Source organism: Danio rerio, chromosome 17 (assembly GCF_052040795.2).
Source record: "Danio rerio strain M-AB ecotype USA chromosome 17, GRCz13ab, whole genome shotgun sequence".
In the NCBI taxonomy this organism is placed as follows: Eukaryota; Metazoa; Chordata; class Actinopteri; order Cypriniformes; family Danionidae; genus Danio; species Danio rerio.
In genome coordinates, this window is record NC_141037.1 from 22,166,039 (window position 1) to 22,187,434 (window position 21,396).

The 21,396-nt window shown below is 33.1% G+C and overlaps 2 protein-coding genes across 3 annotated transcripts in view; one reads left to right on the plus strand and one right to left on the minus strand.

The window, feature by feature from the left end:
- LOC141378555 (uncharacterized) overlaps positions 1-21,396 on the plus strand; it is an 876,076-nt gene that overhangs the window by 349,982 nt on the left and 504,698 nt on the right. The window lies entirely within an intron of this gene.
- Positions 6,048-21,327, minus strand: tmem26a (transmembrane protein 26a). 2 transcript variants are annotated; one of them, XM_087290349.1, is made up of 6 exons: positions 21,094-21,327; positions 19,406-19,502; positions 17,071-17,148; positions 14,996-15,204; positions 9,985-10,064; positions 6,048-7,203 (listed from the first exon to the last, which is right to left on the minus strand). In XM_087290349.1, the coding sequence occupies exons 1-6, from the start codon at positions 21,282-21,284 to the stop codon at positions 6,902-6,904; spliced, it is 957 nt and encodes a 318-aa protein (XP_087146475.1). In that variant the 5' UTR covers positions 21,285-21,327; the 3' UTR covers positions 6,048-6,901. The 2 variants fall into 2 exon arrangements, with proteins under 2 accessions (XP_087146475.1, XP_087146476.1); XM_087290350.1 differs by having other exon boundaries at positions 6,562-7,203; positions 14,992-15,204.

The window sequence follows — 21,396 nt, forward strand, 5'->3', positions numbered from 1 at the left end:
TGAGAAAGCTTTCTTTACACTCCATCCAAAGAAATCCCTGCAAATGTGATCGCACAGCATGCTTGCCATGAAAGTGTATTCATAACCTTTTCAAAATAAATTAAGACCTTAGCTTGCAAATAAAAACATAATTCACTATAAGAACTCACCAGTTTCTTCTTCAGCTCCTGCTTATTAAATATATTAAACTGAACAATATTAGATATATTTAAAGCAAAAATTATTTTGTTTTAACACAATATACATTTTGAAACTGATGAATTTGTGTATTATCTGTGACTTATTCAGAAATTGCTGGTACACTTCAAGAATTCCTCTTTCATTTTCCCCAAACAGGAATTATGCACAAACTGATCCATTATTCATTCAAAATGCATACATATTGAGAAAATTTGATCCTGCTACTAACTGTTGTTCCACTTATTTTAAACTTGTAGTTAGGAATGGGCCGGTGTAGCGGTCAATTCTGTTCCCTTCTGGAATTCCAGTTTCCCCTCTACGAAGTGTGTCCGCTTACAGAGTCTGCAGACACAATCCCAACACAACCGGGTGTACGGAAAGTGAAAATGGACAATGCTTTCATGTATTGCAATGCCAAACTAGCATAAAAATTATTCTAACACTCCCATTAGATATTTTCTGTGGTTCTTGTTAGTATTCTTAGCTTTTTCTAAAGTCTGAGTTTATGCACCCTAGTTTAATATTTAGCGTAGGCCTACAGTTATGCTAGTCCTTGACCATTTTCAAGTTTGGAAAAAATACGTTTATGTGTGTCTGCATAAGCTGTTACGCTTCGTAGAGGTGGAACTGGACTTTCAGAAGGGAAAAGAATCGACTGCTACATAAGATTCTGATGGTATGATAACCTTTGATAAAATATCACTGTTTCACGGTATTGTGATTAGTTCTCTAAAACATATTCTCTTTAAATGTCTGGGTAAAAATCTAAAACTTTTTCCCTTTTAAGCACAATATATTTGAGAAACATTTAAAATATTTTGAAACAGTAAACATGTCAGGCTAAATTAATTATAGACTTCTGCTGTCTTCATTTGTTTCAAAAACAGATTTCTTTTACAATTTAAAACAGCATCTTTAGATATCTTTTCTGCTGAAGATACTGTTGTCCTAAAAAAAATGTAAATAAAAAATCGTACACATGACTTAGGAACGGTATTGCAGAAGATTTTGAAAGTTTTAAAACCTTGATTTTTCCAAACCGCGCTATACCTTTAAAACGGTTATCGTCCCATGCCTTAACAGAGTTGACAGTAACAGAGTTGACACTTTCCACCATTTTGTGCTTTAGTTCAAGATGCTAACCACAAACCAGACAACAAAAACAGAGAGGTGTGCATTTTCATCAAATTATTGGTTTATAAAATATCACAATCAAGAAATATCACTATAACAGAGTTGACAAATAATCAATCTGCTAATAATAAGTGTGTCTCATTTTGAAGAAGCTAATGAGAAAAAATTAATGACATACCTCAATTCATTGCAGAGATTCCCGCCAGAGGAAGTGACATCACTCAGGGCAAATCACATGCTTTTTCTATCAGTGCTTCAAAGATTGTCTTGCCTTTTTACAACCGATGTAACAGAGTTGACCAGAACGTAAAAACAGGCACAAAATGTATTATTTTGTAACTGAATTTACAAACAATACAAAAAATAGACAATTCATCCATATGTTTGTTTAACTTTGTAAAGTCCATGCACTAAAAAGAGATGAAATTAAATTGATTAAATGGTAATAGAAGCCTGTGATTATATGATCACATAATCGGTATGGAGTCTATAAGTTAATAGTAACAGGACAAAATATCCCTAAATATACGTACAAACATTATTTTTAGTCATAACGTGATATAATTTGTGTTATTATTCAATGTTTTAGTTTATTAATTGGTATAGTGGGAGTCTATAAGTTAATATTTTTAAGATCAAATGTTCCTAAATACACATACACACATTATTTTTAAAGATAACTTGATGTAATTTGCTATTATTCAATGTTTTAAATAACAACAGTTAAATAATTGGTATAGTGGAGTCTATAAGTTAATATTTACAGGTCAAAATGTCCCTAAATACTCATACAATTATTATTTTTAGAGATAACTTGATAAAACGAATTATTATTATTCATTGTTCAATAAAAAATGTTCTTTCTGAAAAATAAGCTTGGAGATGCAACATGTACTCACAATTCTAGAATCCTCCTTGTATATTTAGCTATTAATATTTATTTCAGTCTCATAATGGGCTTTTTTGACTTTTCTAAAAACTGTGGGATTTAGTAACTTGACAAAGGGTGCTATAGACTATCTCACAATGTCATACATATTCATAAGGCTGCGAACACAGAAACACATTGTACTGTAAACTTCCTTTTCAGTTTACATCACAAAACACCCTTGTTCATGGTTTCAGCAATCACGTTTTATCACATATGGGCCTTTCTGGATGAAAATGCAAGAAGTATTCATGCAGGGTTTTCTGGTGGAGAATTCAAAAGTCTTCAATATCGTTTGCTGACTTCATTTTATACAGTGCATTTTAAAGAATATGTTTCCTTCTTCAGTTTAATGGAAAGAAAACACCCAAAATTCACTTTTGAGTGTTTCTTATATCACACTTTTGTCATATTGTGTCTGTAGATTTTATTTATGTTGGGTGCTGTTTTATTAGTTTATTCTATTTTTTAATTTTTATTTATAGATATACACACAGAACAAGAACAAACATAGGCTCGTACTGTAGACATACAAAGGACAATATAATAGAAAAACAAAAAAAAGAAGAGACAACAACAATAAAAGAAAATGCATCACACAATCAAAACTAGCGAGTATATATAACTTAAACCTCAGAGGGGTCACCGGATTTTTTCTTGAGATATAGATTTGTCAAATCAATAAAAAATTCACCCTATGTAACCAAAAATGTTCTTATGGAGCTAGTCCTTAAAAATCTGAGTGAATAACAGATATCATAACAGAAATCCAGTTCTGAAATGAGGGAGGTAAAGGTGATTTACAATGCACTAGTCTTTTAGCCACCACCATGCCTTGCATTAAAGACTCTTGTATTGTTTGAGGGAGAGAAGATGTCTTTCAAGAGTTCACACTTAGCTGATGATTGATCATTAAAGCTTGTTGGGCATGCTGTCTCGGGCCCTGGGCTCCCTCCCGTTTAAAGGGTGAGAGGGGAGTTTGAGCTCAGGTAAGACATAGCTCTCGATATACTCCCTCGGCTTATTTCTAGCTAAATGATGGATATGGATGACTGAGGAGAAGGAGATGTGTACTCGCTAAGGGCCTGACTATGGTATCAATTTTGTGTGGTCAATTTACTTAGGGTGCGTGTTATTTGGACTGTGGGAGGAAACCGGGGAACCCGGGGAAAATCCACGCGAGCACGGGGAGAACAAGCGAAACTCTGCATAGAAATGCCGTCTGGTTTGGTAGGGACTTAAACCAGAGGCATTCTTGCTGTGAGTGCAGTCTCTTGCCTTAAATATTTGAAACGCAAAAAAGCATTAAATAACAAATGATATGACCTTTGTTTTGATCCATCTTGCTATTCTAAAAAATAAGTCAGAGTTTACAAGTTTGCATCTCACAGTACTGACTATAGCATGCAATTGTGAGTAAACAAATTCAGGAGGATGAGACAAAAAGCAGCAAATATCTTTTACATTTCTTATTTAGTGGCAGAAGGAAGCTTCTATTCATTTATGTATCATCCAAAAAAGATAGAATAAATATAATTAAATCCTGTATGATTTTATTATTACCTTCATCATCCACCATATAATGTTTACGCATTTCCCTTTATCACATTGATACCCTGTATTGCTCAAATAAGTGCTGTCATTAGTGTTCTTCAATATATGCATCCTCAGCTTAATAATTTGCCAATAAACCAACAGCACTGTGTTGTCTTGGTTGTACTTGAATCAAAGGTCACACCTCAGCTTTTCAATGTAACAGGATATTTTTTCCTTTTACACAAAGGCATACAAAACTGACCTGATTGCCCATTTATATCTGACTTTCTTCATTGGTATCCTGTTTTATTCTTGTGCAGCTATTTCCTGTTTCCCCTCCTGGACATAAATAGCAGATTCAGATAAAACATTTAATGACGTATTGTGTGTTTTTCTGCTTCGGAGATGTTTCAGGAATGGATTGATGATTGATACAAAGACAAACCCACACAAAGCAGTGTTTGTTCTTTGAAGACAAGCAGGAAATGGAGAGAAGCTAATTAAATAGTCAGCATACACATATAAACATAAAGAATCCAGCTGGACACGACTAGATACAAATATTTATTTAAATAGCTTCACAAGCAGACACTATACTCTACACACTTTTGTGTTCATCTGTTGCAACCCATCTGGGGTTAAAATACAGGCTAATTTGAATGGCTGATCTAGGAACTGTTGTATAGAGCAGTATTCTATCCACCGAAAGGCTGATAATCTAAGTCTGTTCTGAGATCAGAGTGACTAAAAGAGTGGAAGCAGATAGTCATATCTGAATGAACACTAATCTGGCATGAACAGAGCACTTTGAACACATGTATGCCGTAGATATATGGGCATCTGCCTCCTTCATTTTATCATGCAAAACAAACGCCGGTTCTTTTACTGTTTGAGTCAGAATTATATTTTATAACACAGATGGATCATCATTTCATCATGCAAATCTAACTAGTTCAGTTTATAATCTTATTTATGAACTGGCCAAAAGACAAACATTATAAAACACTAAAGCAGAAGTTCAATGAAAGTAATGTTTAAAATTGGGAATGAAAGAAATGAGCGTTATGAACTAAAGTGTTTTACTGAGCCTATTGTACACATACAAAATACATTCATGAAACTGTTGTCACTATTTGTGATCCCACAGAGGCTTATATTTGTGTATGGGTTCTGTACCTAAATGTATAGGCAAACTGTATGACCAAATGTATACCATAAAAGGCATTTTATTTTAAATATAAATAAAAAAGTTGAATTCAAAATTATTAGCCCTCCTACTTTTTTTCATATTTCAAATATTTCCCATGGACTGTTTAAAAAAGCGAGAAAAATGTCACATTATTTCCTGTAATTTTTCTTTTAGTTTAGACTGGAATCAAAGCAGTTTTGTATTTTCATTATTCATTTTCCTTTGGCTTAGTCCCGTTATTAATCAGGGGTTGCCACAGCAGAATGAACCACCAACTTGTCCAGCATATGTTTTACACAGCGCGAATGTTTTGCAACCTGGTACTTGCATACCTGCCAACACTCCCATTTTTCCCAGGCGTCTCCCGTATTTCAGACCCATCTCCCATATTGTAATTTCTCCCGGAAAACTCCCAGAATTTCACCCCCTTCCCTCTGTCTTCAGGTGTTTAGTACATCCAGAGAGCTTAGAATGAGCAAGAGGAGACACTTGATAGAACGTTCCATTACAACAGCAGCGCCCAGCAACAGCCCTGGATTCCAATGGATCTTATTGCTGTTGCTATGGCAAACAGCTGCTTTGTTTTTCATTTATGTATTTTTAGGGCGCAATTAAGCTGAGATTCAACCTGAAAGACAACAACACTAACAATCATAATCATCAGCACTTATAATAGTTTATTTTACAGATAAATAATATGCTGTTGTTTAATTGGGATTTTCATTCCAAAATGGCTGCAGTGCCATCTAGTGGCTGTTTCCCAAATCGCACTAGAGTGTCGCCTCTTGGTGATTCTATGCTCTTTGGTACAACCTATAAAACCCCCAGATCGCCGACTATTCCAATGGCAACCAGTAACTGGTGCATAGAACAGACCAGGGATCTCTTCATGTCGCCCCGTATTTCGTATTTCCAGCCCATGTGAAATCTCAAAATGGTACTGGACACAAATACACATATAAATATATAGATATTAAAAAATCATCATACAAAATATAAAGACAAATATCACGTATCATTCAGGCAAAGACAAAAAAAGTTCTTAAAACTATCTAAAATTATAATAATTATAAAATTATAAATATAAAAATGTTTATTATAAAATATTCTGTTAAACAACACTTGGGAAATATTTTTTAAAGAATTCATTTAACAGAATAAATAATAATTTTAATATAATATCTGAGATATTTAGATTATATTGTTACATTGTTTATTTACTATTTACTGTAAAAGTGTGTTTCTCTTACTATTTACTGTAAAAGTCTGTACTCATTCATTAATTCATTAATTTTCCTTCAGCTTAGTCCTATTATTTATCAGGGGTCGCCACAGTGAAATGAACCGCCAACTCATCCAGCATATGTTTTACACAGCAGATGGCCCTCAAGCTGCAACCCAGTACTGGGAAACATCCACACACACTCATTCACACAAATACACGACAGCCAATTTAGTTTATTCAATTAACCTATAGCGCATTTCTTTGGACTGTGGGGGAAACCGGAGCGAAACTCACGCAAACACAGGGAGAACATGCAAACTCCACAGAAATGACCCAGCTGGGACTCGAACCAGTGACCTTCTTGCAGTAAGGCAACAGTGCCAACCACTGAGCTACTGTGTTGCCCTTTTTATATGTACAATTTATTTTTTATTATCTTCATTTATTTTTAAATAAATGTATTTTACGTAGAATGACTTTATTCTCATTATTCATGAAGTTAATAAAAAGTACTTGAAATTATTAGAAATATGTATAAAAGTTGGGCTAGCTAGTGAAGCATTTCTACGTTCTATTTAATTTGATAAACTAAACATAAAAAATATAAAAAAAACAAAAAGAAGACAATAAAACTCCTGTTTGAAAGCCATAAGGATGCATCTCTATCAGTATTTTAGAAGTTAAAAGTTAATTTTGAACTCCTCCTTCCTCAGATCGGGACAGAGGAAGATGATGATGGTGGTTTTGGTCTAAAGTCCTGACAGATGACGATGAGCCTGTAAAGGTTGAGAACCACCACTAGAAAGTTCTTAATAGCGAAGAAGACCAGCATCTGGTGGAAAACATCAAAGTATATCATCACAATCAAACGCACTACCAGAAACGGCCCGTCCTGGATGAACAAACTCTCTACGATGTTCCAAATGTCTGTGCTGTGTCTCGACAAGATCAGGTTACAGCAGCCGTCTCCACCTTTGGGCTCATCTGTGTTCTCTGGGCGGGACGTCACAACTGGAACATCACATAAAGAAGACACAATTCATGTTAAGTGTCAGTATTTAATAAATAGACAGTTATACTAAGGATAGTTCAACTAAAAATGAACATTTTCTCAGCTTTTACTTGCCCTTAAAGGGGTTTCAAACCTTTCTTTTAGTTGTACCCAAAAGAAGATATTTTGAAGAATGTTGGAAACGGGTAACCATTGACTCCCATAGTACTGTAGGCAAAACAATTACCATGGAATTCAATTGTTACCAGCTTTTAACCTTTAAAATATGTTTGTTTGTATTCAAGTAAAGAATGTCTTTTAGATTTGTAATGAGTGGAAATGTTACTGGGATACTCTCAGCATTGTGGATGAGCTCTAGATCAGTATAATAATGCAAACATGTTTCCAAATTTCTAATATAAAGATCTTCATCATGCACTGCAAAAATTCATGGTTTGTTCCACACAATTTATTTATGATGTCCCAACACAAATTAAGTTAACTTAATGAATTTAAGCGGATTGAACATAAAACAACTAAGTTGCCCCCCAAAATATTCAAGAATTGTGTTGTTTTAGCTCATTTTAAATAAGAAGTTTGAACAAGCATCAAAAATATTTTTTTCTGAGTGTAAATATATCAGCGAGAAAAAATAAGAGAAGCGGCTGGCAGTTCACTTAAGACTGGGACATAGAAAAGTATTCTAAAATAGAAAAAAAAATCAATACAATACTATTTTAAAGGGAACCTTATGCCTTTTTCAAGATGTAAGATGAGTTTTTTGCGACTTCAGAATGTCTTTGTAAATGTCTTCAGAATGTTATACCTTTCAGAATGTTGGAATTTTCTGCTCTGAACACAATGTAGCTGTTTTTGTTGTCTGTGCCTTTAATGCTAGTTCTCCTCGGCAACCGTTACCACATGCCTGAAAGAGTGTGCCACAATCTCAGGCTGCATCAGATAAACAGCACAGTGACAGACATAAGGGAAGCAGATCTAACGTAACGTTTGTGAGAAATACTACAGTAAGTCCTTTCCCAATGATCAATTGATGTATTTGTTGTGGAGTGTAACGAATATGGCAGCTTACCATTCATCCGCCCACTAGAGGGAGCTCTCTCCCGAATATTGACTTGATACTTCCTCGGTGGTACTTCCTGGTAGCCACCATATAAGCACATGGCTTATGTCTGTTCTTTGCGAAGTATTGCCAGTTTCACTGCCTGCTAAGCGGTTTCCTACTACTGTTTCTGCCATTGTGTTATGACCTTTTTGCCTGCCCTTTTAACTACTGTTTTTGGATTTTGGACTCTGCCTTGTTTGCTTTTTCGGACTGCCTCTTTGTTTGCTTGTCGTTGACTGGTTCATGATCACGATTCTGCCTTTGTTTGATGCTAGCTGTTTGTTTAATAAACCTCCAGCTTTTGGATTCATTCCGCTTCAATGTCTTCACCTACGGCTCCCTCACATGGAGGTAATCCAAGCCTTTCTGCAATGATGAGTCACACACAATTTTGTTACAAAGTTTACACATATACACATATCTGTTGTGTTTATGTACAAAAAAACAGAAAAAAAAACAGAATTGAAGTATCTTCTTTTATAGTAACATGCGGCTGTGGTGAAAAAGTAAAATTGCCGTAATTTATTACAAACATGCACTGTTTTAAAAAGTAAAACTCATTACTGATCACATTTGATGATGATTGATTATAATAGCGAGCTGAACAGATCTTTTATCCTAGTTGCTTTACGCACGCCCTGTTTTAATATGATTATACACGTTACTATGGAGACATGATAATACGCTGATGCCAATCAATTTGGCAGGTGTGGAAACTATACGACTACGTCACGTTGCGGCAGTCCTCAAAATGGGAGGGATTTGGATCCTATTTTAACGTCAGCAAATTTAAATAAAGAGACTTACTGTCTTTATATCACTCCAATATAACTGTAGACACACTATACAGACACACAGTTTCATCATAGGTGCCTTTTAAATGAGCTCATATTTCACAATAACCCTTTTAAATCTAAAATTAAGAGACGTCTTTCATTCTGAAAGATTAAACAACAATATCAAGCGCAAATGTAAAAACCTGAATATGATAAATCCAAGCCAATTAACTGTTGTGTAAATTTTTTATCATGTTTGGATACAGCTTATCTTGTCATTCTTTAATTAAAAAGTTAGTTTGTAAAAATGTTGGGTTTTGGTGAAGTTGAAGCTGCTGGGGTTAATTCAATTGTGGTAAATAATTTAATGTCTATAATGTTTATGTTACTAAATGTTTATTTGTTGTATACATGTATGTGTTTGTAAAAGAACGCTGTAAGTTTACAGAGCAGTGTGAGTAAATTGCAGAAGTTAAAAGTCAGTTGCATTTACAGTAAATGCTTCACATGCTCCAAGAAAATCCGCCCACTCCTTTTTCTATGGGGTTTGGTGATGTTTAAGTGTACATAGCGGCCAAAACTCTCAATCCTCAAAGGGAAACGTGCGTAGAGAAGAACTCAACAAAAACACATGCCGTCCAGCTCTGTTACACTACATTGAGCTCCATCCCAGTCCACCAGTTTGTGCGAGCTGCAAGGGTAAGAAAAATACTTTTGATGGAGCCGGATGAAAGATTTAGGATATTTGAGCTTCAATCGGGGATTCCACGAAACAGCAGGACCCTTCTCCAGTCATTTGAAGGATTCTGAACTTTTTCATCGCCCCTCTTTCTGTTGTTCAGAGCAACATATGTGATGGTGGGATGTGTAAAGAAACACACGTTAAACAGGTGATCACAAACCTGCGAGGTGCAAAGGAAACTGTAACATGCTCCACGTCCACACTGCCAAGATTATATACACCAGCTGATGGTTGTTCTCCCTATAACACACAGAGAAGAATGTGTTAGACTGATTTGCGTAAACAAATAATGCATGCAGAATTCGTACATAAGGTAAGGACAATAATGACAGGCAAAATTCCCAGTAACAAAACGCTTATCTTTCAGATTGTTACTTTCTGATGGAAACAATCGACTCTAAATCAACTCTAATGGCCCTTACTCAGGAAAGCAGCCATTTGTGCTTACATGACTCACATGAAAACCTATTATAATGAATGAATGTAATCCCATTTTAACAACTAAATAGTTGAGTTCAAGGTTAAGGAATATAAATTCACAATGCTTCATTGTTAAAATGAGGTCAAAATAAATAGCACATAAGAATAATAATATTCAGGCCCTTATGGCAGGCTAATGATGGAAAGGAAAACGTAATCCGAATACAACATTTTAACTTTTATCAGATCAAAATGTGCATGTGCAGGGAGGATTAGCAGTGTGTTTTTCTATTTGTGTTTCTATTTGTGAGGTTTTGCATATTTAGGATTTCCATTACGCATACACTATGGAACATACATTAACGCCAATTTAGCTTATCGAATTCACTTATACCACAAGTCTTTCGACTTGATCTCCACACAGAAATGCCAACAGGCCCAGCTGGGACTCGAACCAGCAACCTTTTTGCTTTGAGGTGACAGTGCTAGCTACTGAGCCACTGTGCCGGCCTGTATTACAAACATATTGTAAATAAACTAAATAAGCTGAAGATTCTGAAAAATAAGTAATAAAATGATTGATTTAAAGGTGTTTGGTGTGTAATGCAAAGAAAAACTGATACATAAAACTTTTTGTTTTGTTTTTGTCTAAGGTAAAATGTCAATTTTGTCATTGTCCCTGATAAAATTATTGTACATTAAATATATAAAGTGGTATAAAGTAAAAAGTGGTGATGATATTTGCTTGTCAGTAAATGTCAGTAACATTAAGCTCAATTTTAAACATACCAGGTTGACATTTCATTGCACAAATCAAAGTTTTAAAGGGAAATGTCAAGGGCTTTTAATGTTTTTTCACCCAATAATTATGTGTAATTTGTTATGACTGGGGAATGAGAAATATGATTCACTTATTGTCCTTCAACAACCATTTCAAATGGAACAATTAGAAAATGGCATATTTTCGAGCACCTGAAAAAATGAACTGGACAAATAATCATTGCTCAAATTCAGAATACAGCACATAATACATACACTTTAATAACTTGTAGTTCATTACTCCAGTGCCAAGTTCAAATGTGGTGATTTAGTGCTCAGGAACTTTCCTTTTCATTTTCAGTTGGTGAAAAACATGATTTTTTTTAAAGATTCTCTGCTGAATAGGGAGATCAAAAGAACATCAACTGAAGTGGAAATGTTTTGAAACATTGTGTCTTTTGTATGTGTCTTTGCAGAATAAAAGTAGTTTTAAAGAAATGAAGATAAATGGACTGATACAGTACACGTGTGATGTGAAAAACATTAGTTACATACTGTGTATATAGTTGCTGTTAAAGGGAGGAACATACAATCTGTAACTCTTTGTCTGTTATAGATATTACTGTATGTAGGTCAAAATTATTAGCCCTCCTCTGATTGTTTTTCTTTTCTTCTCAAATCTTTCCCATTCCTCAGAGATGGGTTGCGGCTGGAAGGGCATCTGCTGCGTGAAAAACGTGCTGGATAAGTTGGTGGTTCATTCCGCTGTAGTGACCCCAGATTAATAAAGGGACTAAGCCGACAAGAAAATGAATGAATGGATGAAATCGTTCCCAAATGATGTTGAACAGAGCAAGAAGTTTTTCACAGTATTTCCTTTAAAACTGCTTTTATTCTCGCTAAAATAACACAAATAAGTCCTTCCCCAGAAGAAAAAAATGTTTTTTTAAAACCATGATTTGTCTAATTACCATAACTCTCCTAATTAACCTAATTAACAGAGTTAAGCCTTTAAATTGCACAAATTTTAAGCTCAATTCTAGTATTTTGAAAAATATCTAGTAAAATATTGTGCACTGTCATAATGGCAAAAATAAAAGAAATCATTATTAGTTATTAGAATTAGAATTTATATTAAGAAATACCCTAATATTCTAAGATGTGTTGAAAAAAAAAGATCTTTCCATTAAACAAAAATTAGGGAAAAAAATATGCAGGGGGAGGGGGGGTATCATATTCAATAATTCAGGAGGGCTAATAATTCTGACTTCAACTGTATTTCTTTCTAAAATAAAAAAAAATGTACCAAAAAAAAAGAGAGAACAATGCAGATGTATATCATGTGAAATGGCAGGGATGAGCAGTATTTATGATACATCTATTTCAAATATGTATTTTAAATACAAAATGGTATTTGATAGGGTTTATGAAAATGGCTTAATGGCTTTTGTATCAAATTACTTTAGTGTCTTTCATTTTTGTATTTTTAAAATACTGTAATATACTTTGTAAGACGTCTACATTGGTGCTTCCTCAGCTATTTGCCCTGTTTTTATTAACCCCAATTTGCAAATCTAAGAGAATTTTGATAATGTACATTTAGAGTACATTTAGAATGTCTATCATGATAATGTTTGAAAGAGAACTGTTATGCACATATTGTTTGCTATAAAGAATGTAAATTTTTGAAGCTCAATATCTCAAAATCCTTTAAAACACAGATAGAATTTGATAACGCCAAGTTATAATATGTAATTACAAACTTTTATTTTGTATGTAATGACATTGTAATTACATCCAAGATAATATTTAAAGAGTGTAAATATTTCTTTGTATATTGCATGTGCAGTATTTGGTCATTACATTTTATACATTTTATTTATATATTAAATACTATGTCATTACAGTTACATTATAGATAATATTTATAAATGCATACGTTTTTTTTCCTATAGTATTTAGGTATTTATAGTTGTATACGTAAATATACACAGTACAAATGTAATTACAAACTTAAATACTGTCATTACGTTGTAATTACATTGCTATTGCGTTGTAATTACATCCAAGATATTTATAAAATATCATCGTTATAACATTATAATTACTATGTTGAAACAAAGCAATTACAGTGTTAAAACAATGTAATTACAATGTATTTACTATGTAATTGAATTATTACCGTGTAAAATCATTGTAAGTAAATTGTTATAACACTGTAATTAAATATTACTACTAATAATGCTATTACATTGTAATTGCATCATAATAATATTGTTTTAGTATTGTAATTACACTATTACTACAACGGCATAACACAGTAATTATGTTGTAGTAACATATTAATTACACTGTTATAATAATGTTGTTAATAATGTAATGTAATGTTGTTGCATAGTAATAATGTAATGACATAGTAACTGTTAGTACAGTAGTTAGAATGTAATGACATTGTATTTACATTGTTATAACATTATAATTACTATGTATTGACGTAATTTCATTGTTTAAACCACAATGTTATAAAGTACTTAAAAATGTTATAACAATTTAATTACAATGTTAAAACAAAGCACAATGTAATGACATGTAGTTACAACGTTATAACAATGTAATTACTTTGTTATAACAATGTAATAACAATGTAATTATATAGTAATAATGTAATGCCAATTACATTGTAATTAAATTGTTCTAACATTTTTAATCATATTGATATAACAGTAATTATACTGTTGTAACAGTAATTACAAATGTAATTACAATATTATGACATTATAAGTACTATGTGATAACATTGTAATTGCATTGTAATTTCCTTGTTAATACATTGTAATTATAGTGTTATCACAATTATAGTGCATATAGTAATTATAATGCAATGATAATGTAATTACAGTTATAACATTGTAACTGCATTGCTAAAACAATGTAATTACAATGTTGTTACAATATAACTACATGTAACATTGTAACTACAGCATTATAACGTAGTAATTACATTTTTATGAAATTGAAATTCCATGTCATAACATTATACTTACTATTTAATAACATTGTAAATACATTGTTATAAAATAATGATTATAATGTTATAACTGTTTAATTACAATGTTATTAAATAGTAATTATATCGTAATGACATTGCAATATTGTTATAACATTGTACTTACATTGTTGAAAAAGTAATTGTTATGTAATAACAGTATTTACATTATTGTAACAATGTAATTACAATGTAATAACTGTAATTACGCAGAAATCATAATGTTATAACAGTGTAATTACAAGGTTATAAGTGATTATAATTTAATGACATCGTTATGAGATTGTAATTGCACTGTTATAACATTGTATTTACATTATTATAACATAATTTACTATGTAATACCGCTGTAATTACCCTGTTATAACATTGTAAATAAATTGTTATAACATTGTAATTATATTGTTATAACATTGCAATTACATCTATGATAGTATTGTAAATGTATTTTAGCATATTTCATGTACAGTACAGTATGTTTTATATTGTGTATTGAGGAGTACAACTGCAAAAAAAAAATAGAAGTTACTAAAACTGGAGGTTTTAGTAGTTTTTTAGAAATCGTGATTTTACAAATTTTAAAATACAAGACTTTCAAGAGATGGTGGCAATTTTCACAATAAAGAGATAGTATAATATTCCAACTCTTTATCTGCTTAGTATGATGTATAATATGATTTTACAGTGATTATAGGGATCATCTTCAAGACAATACTTTCTGTATGAAATTTGTACAAAATCTGTCCTAAAATCAAAGAGAAACATAAGTTACAGTACTTGTCTAATAATTTTGGCTGCTGTATTTTATAGTTTATTTTGATGCACTTAAAATGAAGGTATTTGCTATTTTATTTAAAAATAGATTTCAATGTATTTTTGCCCACCCCTATGAACTGATATTTATTCAAGCCCTTGTCGTCTATAGATGAGAACAGGAAGTACCCACTTGACATCAGACAGAGTTTCGCTGGTGAATTCCAGAATGTCTGCTGCCGTGCCCACAAAGATGAGCAGAAGCTGTGACAACTCGTCACGTGTTACTCCGCCCCCTAATGGAAGGAGCCACTTTCCAAGGATGAGTAGAATGAGTAGAACCTGATGAAGGGCAAGGATCCAGTCATTCGCACAGACGGAGGTCAGCATGCTCTCCAGATACTAAAAAACACAACAGCATGTTATACAGATTTTCAAGTCTTAAAAAATAATAATTAATATTAATATTCTTCTCAATCTGTTTTATATTTGTGTTGTATGTAATTTTTCTTATATTGTATTTGTAATAATTCTTTTTGGATGGCTTATTCCGCTGTGGTGACCCCTGATGAATTAAGGAACTAAGCCGAAGGAAAATGAATAAATGAATAATGTCTTTTTGATTTTAGGTTGACTTTTTTTTAATCTGGCAGGGGCAACAGATGAAAATTAGCCCTCATAGCTAACTCTGCCTTATTAACAGTTTTTACTGTTGATTAATGAGCATATTGTCCCTGTTAAATCTTTTTTAACAAATATAAATTTAATACAAATTTTCAAACGTGTCTATTTAAAATGTTATTCAGTGTAACAATCGTTTATACACTAAAAAATACTGTCATCCATTAGAAAAATAATCCTCAGTGCAGCCCAGAAATACTCATTAATTTGAGATATTTGTCATTAAGAAGCTTTTAAATCAATTCAAACATTAAACTTTATTATTCAATAATACATTTTGAAAAGTACAGGATAAGTGTTATGATCACCAGCGATCTAGCAGCTGCTAACTTCAAATTCGCTGTTATATGGACTACAAATCTTGTCATGCAGCACTCACTCACACCAGTTCCTCATTCCATTCATTACACACACACACACTCATACAGACACAGCTGAAGCTGTTTAGGACTAATTACACAGACAATTTATACACCTCTCAAACACACACATATGTTGCTGAGTCTTAAACTCATTGTGAACATTAAAACGCATTTTTCTTGCCTTGCCGTGTTTGAGTCTAGCTTTGTTTTGTTTGTTTATGTTGACTGCTTCCTTTCTTTTGACCATCTGCCTGTTGCATGACTACAACTCTGGATTTGCCTGTGTACATCTGTTAGCCTCTGTGTTGACCGTTCCTTGCCTGATCATCTCTGTTTAATAAACCTGCTTTTGGATCAGCACTTCCTTGTCAACGTCCACATTACAATAAGCATGAAGTATGTTGTTCTTAGAATCTAATTACAATGTTATAACTATGTAATTACATAGAAATTATAATGTTATAACGGTGTAATTACCACATTATAAGTAATTATAATGTAATGATATTGTTATGAGATTGTAATTGCAGTTATAACATTTCAATTACATCATTGTAACATAAGTTGCTATGTAATAACGCTGTAATTACATTGTTACAACATTGTAAATAAATTGTTATAACATTGTAATTATGTTTCATTTTTACACAAACATACTGTATGCCTTTATTTCAGCCATATTTGCAAAAAAAAAGCATCAGCTAATTTGTACAAGATCAAATTAATTACGCTTGATTTTTGCAAGAAAATCAAGAACAGATAGTTTCAAATGTTCTTGCATCTCTGGAGAGTACAGGGATGAAGTCCAGTAATCATAGCATATCACAGGAATAAAGGCAGAATGAATGTCAAGCATAATAAAGGTTTCTTGCTGGAGCGTTTAAATTCCCATAAGCGTTAACGTGCATATTGGATGTCCTCCATCAAACATAACAAAGGCAAAGTTTAAGAGAACTCCCACCAAAACAAAAGCAGAGGTGGAGGGAACTAGCAAAATATTAGTGAGGATTCACGATTACTTCTCTTGATTTAAATTATGTTAGATTTGATTTGTATACTAGAGAAAGACAAAGAGAAAGCAATAGAAAAAATGTTTCCGATGTTGCTTTATGAGGGAAACCAACTGGGTTATAGACCACAGGAATTGAATTGTAAATTGGAAGCATGTGTGGTTTGCTGTAGCTGATGCACAACACTACAGTGTAGATTTGATTTTAAAGAATACCTTTAGTGTTGCATTGCCCATAGTGCCGTTAGATGGTAATATGCTCTTGACATTGTCCCAAGAGTCCAGTTTCCTACACTGCCAGATACAAAAAATAAGCACAAAGTTTAATTAGTGAGGAATGACAGCTTATATAAGAGCATTGTAAACATCACAAAAACACATTCATCAGGATGTAATAGGGGCCAAATACCAAATATTATTGAGAGCCGAGGGTCAAAGATAAATACACCAAACTATTTTATGTTTTTTTTTTCTATGTTTTTTCTGTATTCTATGTTTATTTCCTAATATATAAAAATAAATAGAAAAGATCACTTTGAATTATATTAACTAATGCAGTAATTAGAATATAAATTGTTGCAATAAAAACAATCACATTTATAACACAGTAGCTTTTTAAGCTTAACAATAAAACAAACAAATGAAAGGTTACATTTAATTTGAAAAGACAATCTCGAAACCATCCCCATTACTCTCCCTCTGTTCTCAGATGAGATAGCCCTATTTCGAGCATTTGTGCCTTAAATCAGGGGTTGTCAACTGGTTTGGCCATGGGACCCCAATTTTTACATGGTCATCAAGCCGCGACCCAGATTTTTAGGAACTACAATACACAAGTAGTGACAGATAAATCATAAGAAAATCACAAAGACTTACAAATAAACAATATTTTATTGCTGTCATTTAACAAAATGTATCAAATTATAGAAAAATTACAAAGTAAAAACGACAAATACTGTAAACAGTGGTTAGGGTAAGGAAAGGTTCAGTTACCACGAACTAAACTGAACTGTTAATAAAACATGTTGTCTGGTTTCTAAATGTCGTCTTTATTTAAAAGGTTTCGTGCTCTCTTGTGAGAGCACCTCGCTACTTATGACACACTGAGGCTTTAAGTCTTTTTTGTCCTCAATATATGTAAATCCACACTATACATATTCAGGGTCGTACTTGCGCTTTGACATATTTGTTGCCATAATTAAATGAAATTTCACGTCAAACGGTAGGGTTATCATGCACGCATTTCAAAATAAAAGTTAAAATAAGTTAAAAATTCCATTTTTGTTGTTTTTTGACCACACACTACGCAACCCACTGAAAATGTTCCCGCGACCCACTTTTGGTTCGTGACCCACTAGTTGAGAAAAACTGCCTTAAAGGGATAGTTCACCAAAAAATTTACATTTTCTCACAATTTAATCACATTCAAGTGGTTCTAACCTTTTATGAATTTCTTTCTTCTGCTGAACACAAAACAAAAATTTTTGAAGAATGTTGATATAGACATCACAAGTATAAATATAAAATACTATGAAATAAGTCCAAGGAACTCAAAAAGTGAAAAAAATTATACATTAACTACCCCTGAAGCACTTTTTGTTTGGTTTTATAAAATACTTTTGTTTATATTTATGTTTTGGATTCATAAAAAATACTGTTTGTCAATGGCTGGTGCTTTGCAACATTTTTCAGTACATCTTGCTTTGTGTTCAAAAAAAGAAAGAAACTTAAACAGCTTTGGGAAAAGTGGAGGATGAGTAAGTCATGACAACATTTCAACTTTTTAGGTGAACTAGCCCTTAAAAGTTGTTCTCACTACAAAATAAGTCAGAATGACAATGTGAAATCCAAAAAGGGATTTATTAATAATAAATCCCTTTTCGTAATATTGGATATACGTGGGATATTTTATGATTTTCTTGAACAAAAAACATCTTTGACAAAGGTTATATTTTTTATATTAAATTAATCATAAATTAACAGGCTTGTTTACTGAGCATAAATATAAAGCATAATATGGCTGGGGGATATGGCAAAAATCCAATCTACATAATTATTGTCCATATAAAACAATAAAGATATACATTTCGATATACGTTGTTAATGGTTCCAGATTTAAAAGAGTACCCCAACAATGACTGAAGCCACAAAAATTAGAGAGTCTATTAAATGGCATAACTTTTTCATCTGAATAATTTGTCGGTACATCTCTAATGTAAACACACTTTTAGATTCCCATTGCTGTACATTTCTGCTGTGTGATTAGCTCTTAGATCAATATAGAGTAAAAAGGTCCATATCATTGCTTATCATTTTTGTTGACACAAATTTTATCACGATACGATATAATATTGTTTATTGGCCCAGCCCTGTTATAAAATCCAAAAACTTTTGCCAATGACAAATGAAACTATATATCTGTGTAAAAGACAAAGCACATAAAGACAGGAAGAAAATCAAAGCTTGTAAACAAGGCATTAGAATGAATAAATTATAAAGAAAAAGACTGTATAATGAGGACAAATTTTCAGTAAATTAAACTGCAGGATACCTGTGGGTCACTGGCTTTGTTCTCCTGATGGTGTAACTCCAGAATCCATATAGATGGAATAATACTGATGAGGAAGAGGAGGATGGCTGGAGAAAACCTGAAGATGCACAAAATCATTTAAACATCACTTTAACATAACACAAATTAGAACACAGAACAACTTTTGATTAAGTGGGATCATTATTATTTGTATTATCCTTTTTCAGTGGTGTAAATTAACAAATTACAAATACTCAAACTACTGTAATTGAGTGGTTTTCTCAAAAACTCTCTTTTAAGTGTAGTATTGTTATTTTTACTCCACTATTTTCCTTCAACCTGCAGTCATTACTTTATTTTTTTCTGGTCTAAGGGGATTAGAAAGATCAGTCCTGTGATTCCTGTCCAATCAAAAACGCACATAGAAGGTAAATCGCATCATAATGAACAACCTCAAGACATGGGCGATATATAACTGCAGCAAACTGTTTGGAAGCATTGAACGTGACCAAGAAGATGTAAAAATCTTTACATGCATTGACCCAGAGACTGTTTAGATGCATGTCACTGAGGAGAAGTTGACAAATCTTTACTATATGAAGACCGAAATGGCATTAAACACCCAGCAGGCACTGTCACGAATCAAGACAAGGAGGATCCAAGGAGCTGATCCTAGCACGCTGTCAACACAAAAGGTAAACAAACACACACCCTCACACACGACAACACACAAGGCATGATACATAACATACAGGAGGAACACACAGATCCATAAACCGTGACAGGCACAAGATGTCAACATGACGGTCAGACTGACATTGTACCCCAACATCGTAAAGACATTGCATTTCATTTAGAAATGAAAATCGGGTTGACATCAGAACCCAACGTCCAACCTAAAATCAACCAAATATCAACATCTAATGATGTTACAGTTTGACGTTGTGTGGACAATACCACTATAACGTCTATCAGATGTTGGATTTTGGTTGCCATACTTGACGAATAAATGTCAGTATCTGAGGGCAATATGTTGGCTTGACTTTGGATTTTGGTCAGTTTCTAACATAACCAAGAATCAACCGAATATCTATTTAATTTGACGTCATTATTAAACATCAAAATAATGTTGTCCTTAAATCCTGGCTAGACATTGAAATTTGGTCTACTTTTGAATTGCAACTTTTCTACTCATATTTAAGTAGCCTAATATTTACAACAGATACTTTTACTCGAATTGCACTACAATTTTAGGCATGTAATGGTACTTTTACATGATGATTTTTTCAGTACTCTTTCCACCACAGTCTTTTTTAGGGTCACTGTTGGGTAACCTTTTAGATTACACTAACTAGACCACTAGTATCTTTGTGTTTTGACACACACCCTTTACTCTGTCAACAGTAACAATGGGTCTAGCAGGATGTTACTGAGGGGGAGGGAAATAGTGTGGAATGTCGATCACTTTTTAGGAATAAAAGTAATTATAAATACAACTGAAATCTCAGCGCAGGACAAGGCTACTCACTAAGTCACCTAAAAGACATAAACAGAAATTGGACACGCTGAAGAAAAGTTTCTTGCACCGCTAACAATGATTTCATTCAGCAGAAAATGATCATGGGCAGCTGAATAAGTATGTCAACACTATTATTAATCGTTGTATAAATCTGTCGAGGAAATCTTTAAAGAAATATAAAGTTACTCACCATTTGTAGTCTTGCCCTTTCCTTCGTTTTAAAGTGATGATCATCTCCACGACCAGAGGAAGGTAAAGGATGGTAAGTAACCAGTACATGTTGTCATTTTTCACCGTTTTCACTCTCCAGACGCCGATGAGAGAGACCAGGATGAACAATGACCTGGTTATGATCGCGCACACGAATTTGACTAAAATCATCGTAAAGTGAGCAGCGTCCCGGGCTCGTGCGGTTTTAAAGTGCGCTTGTGGGTCCCGTTGAGTCCCGGTTTGAGTTGACTTGAATTGAAACCTCCCACTAGCGTCAGTGTGT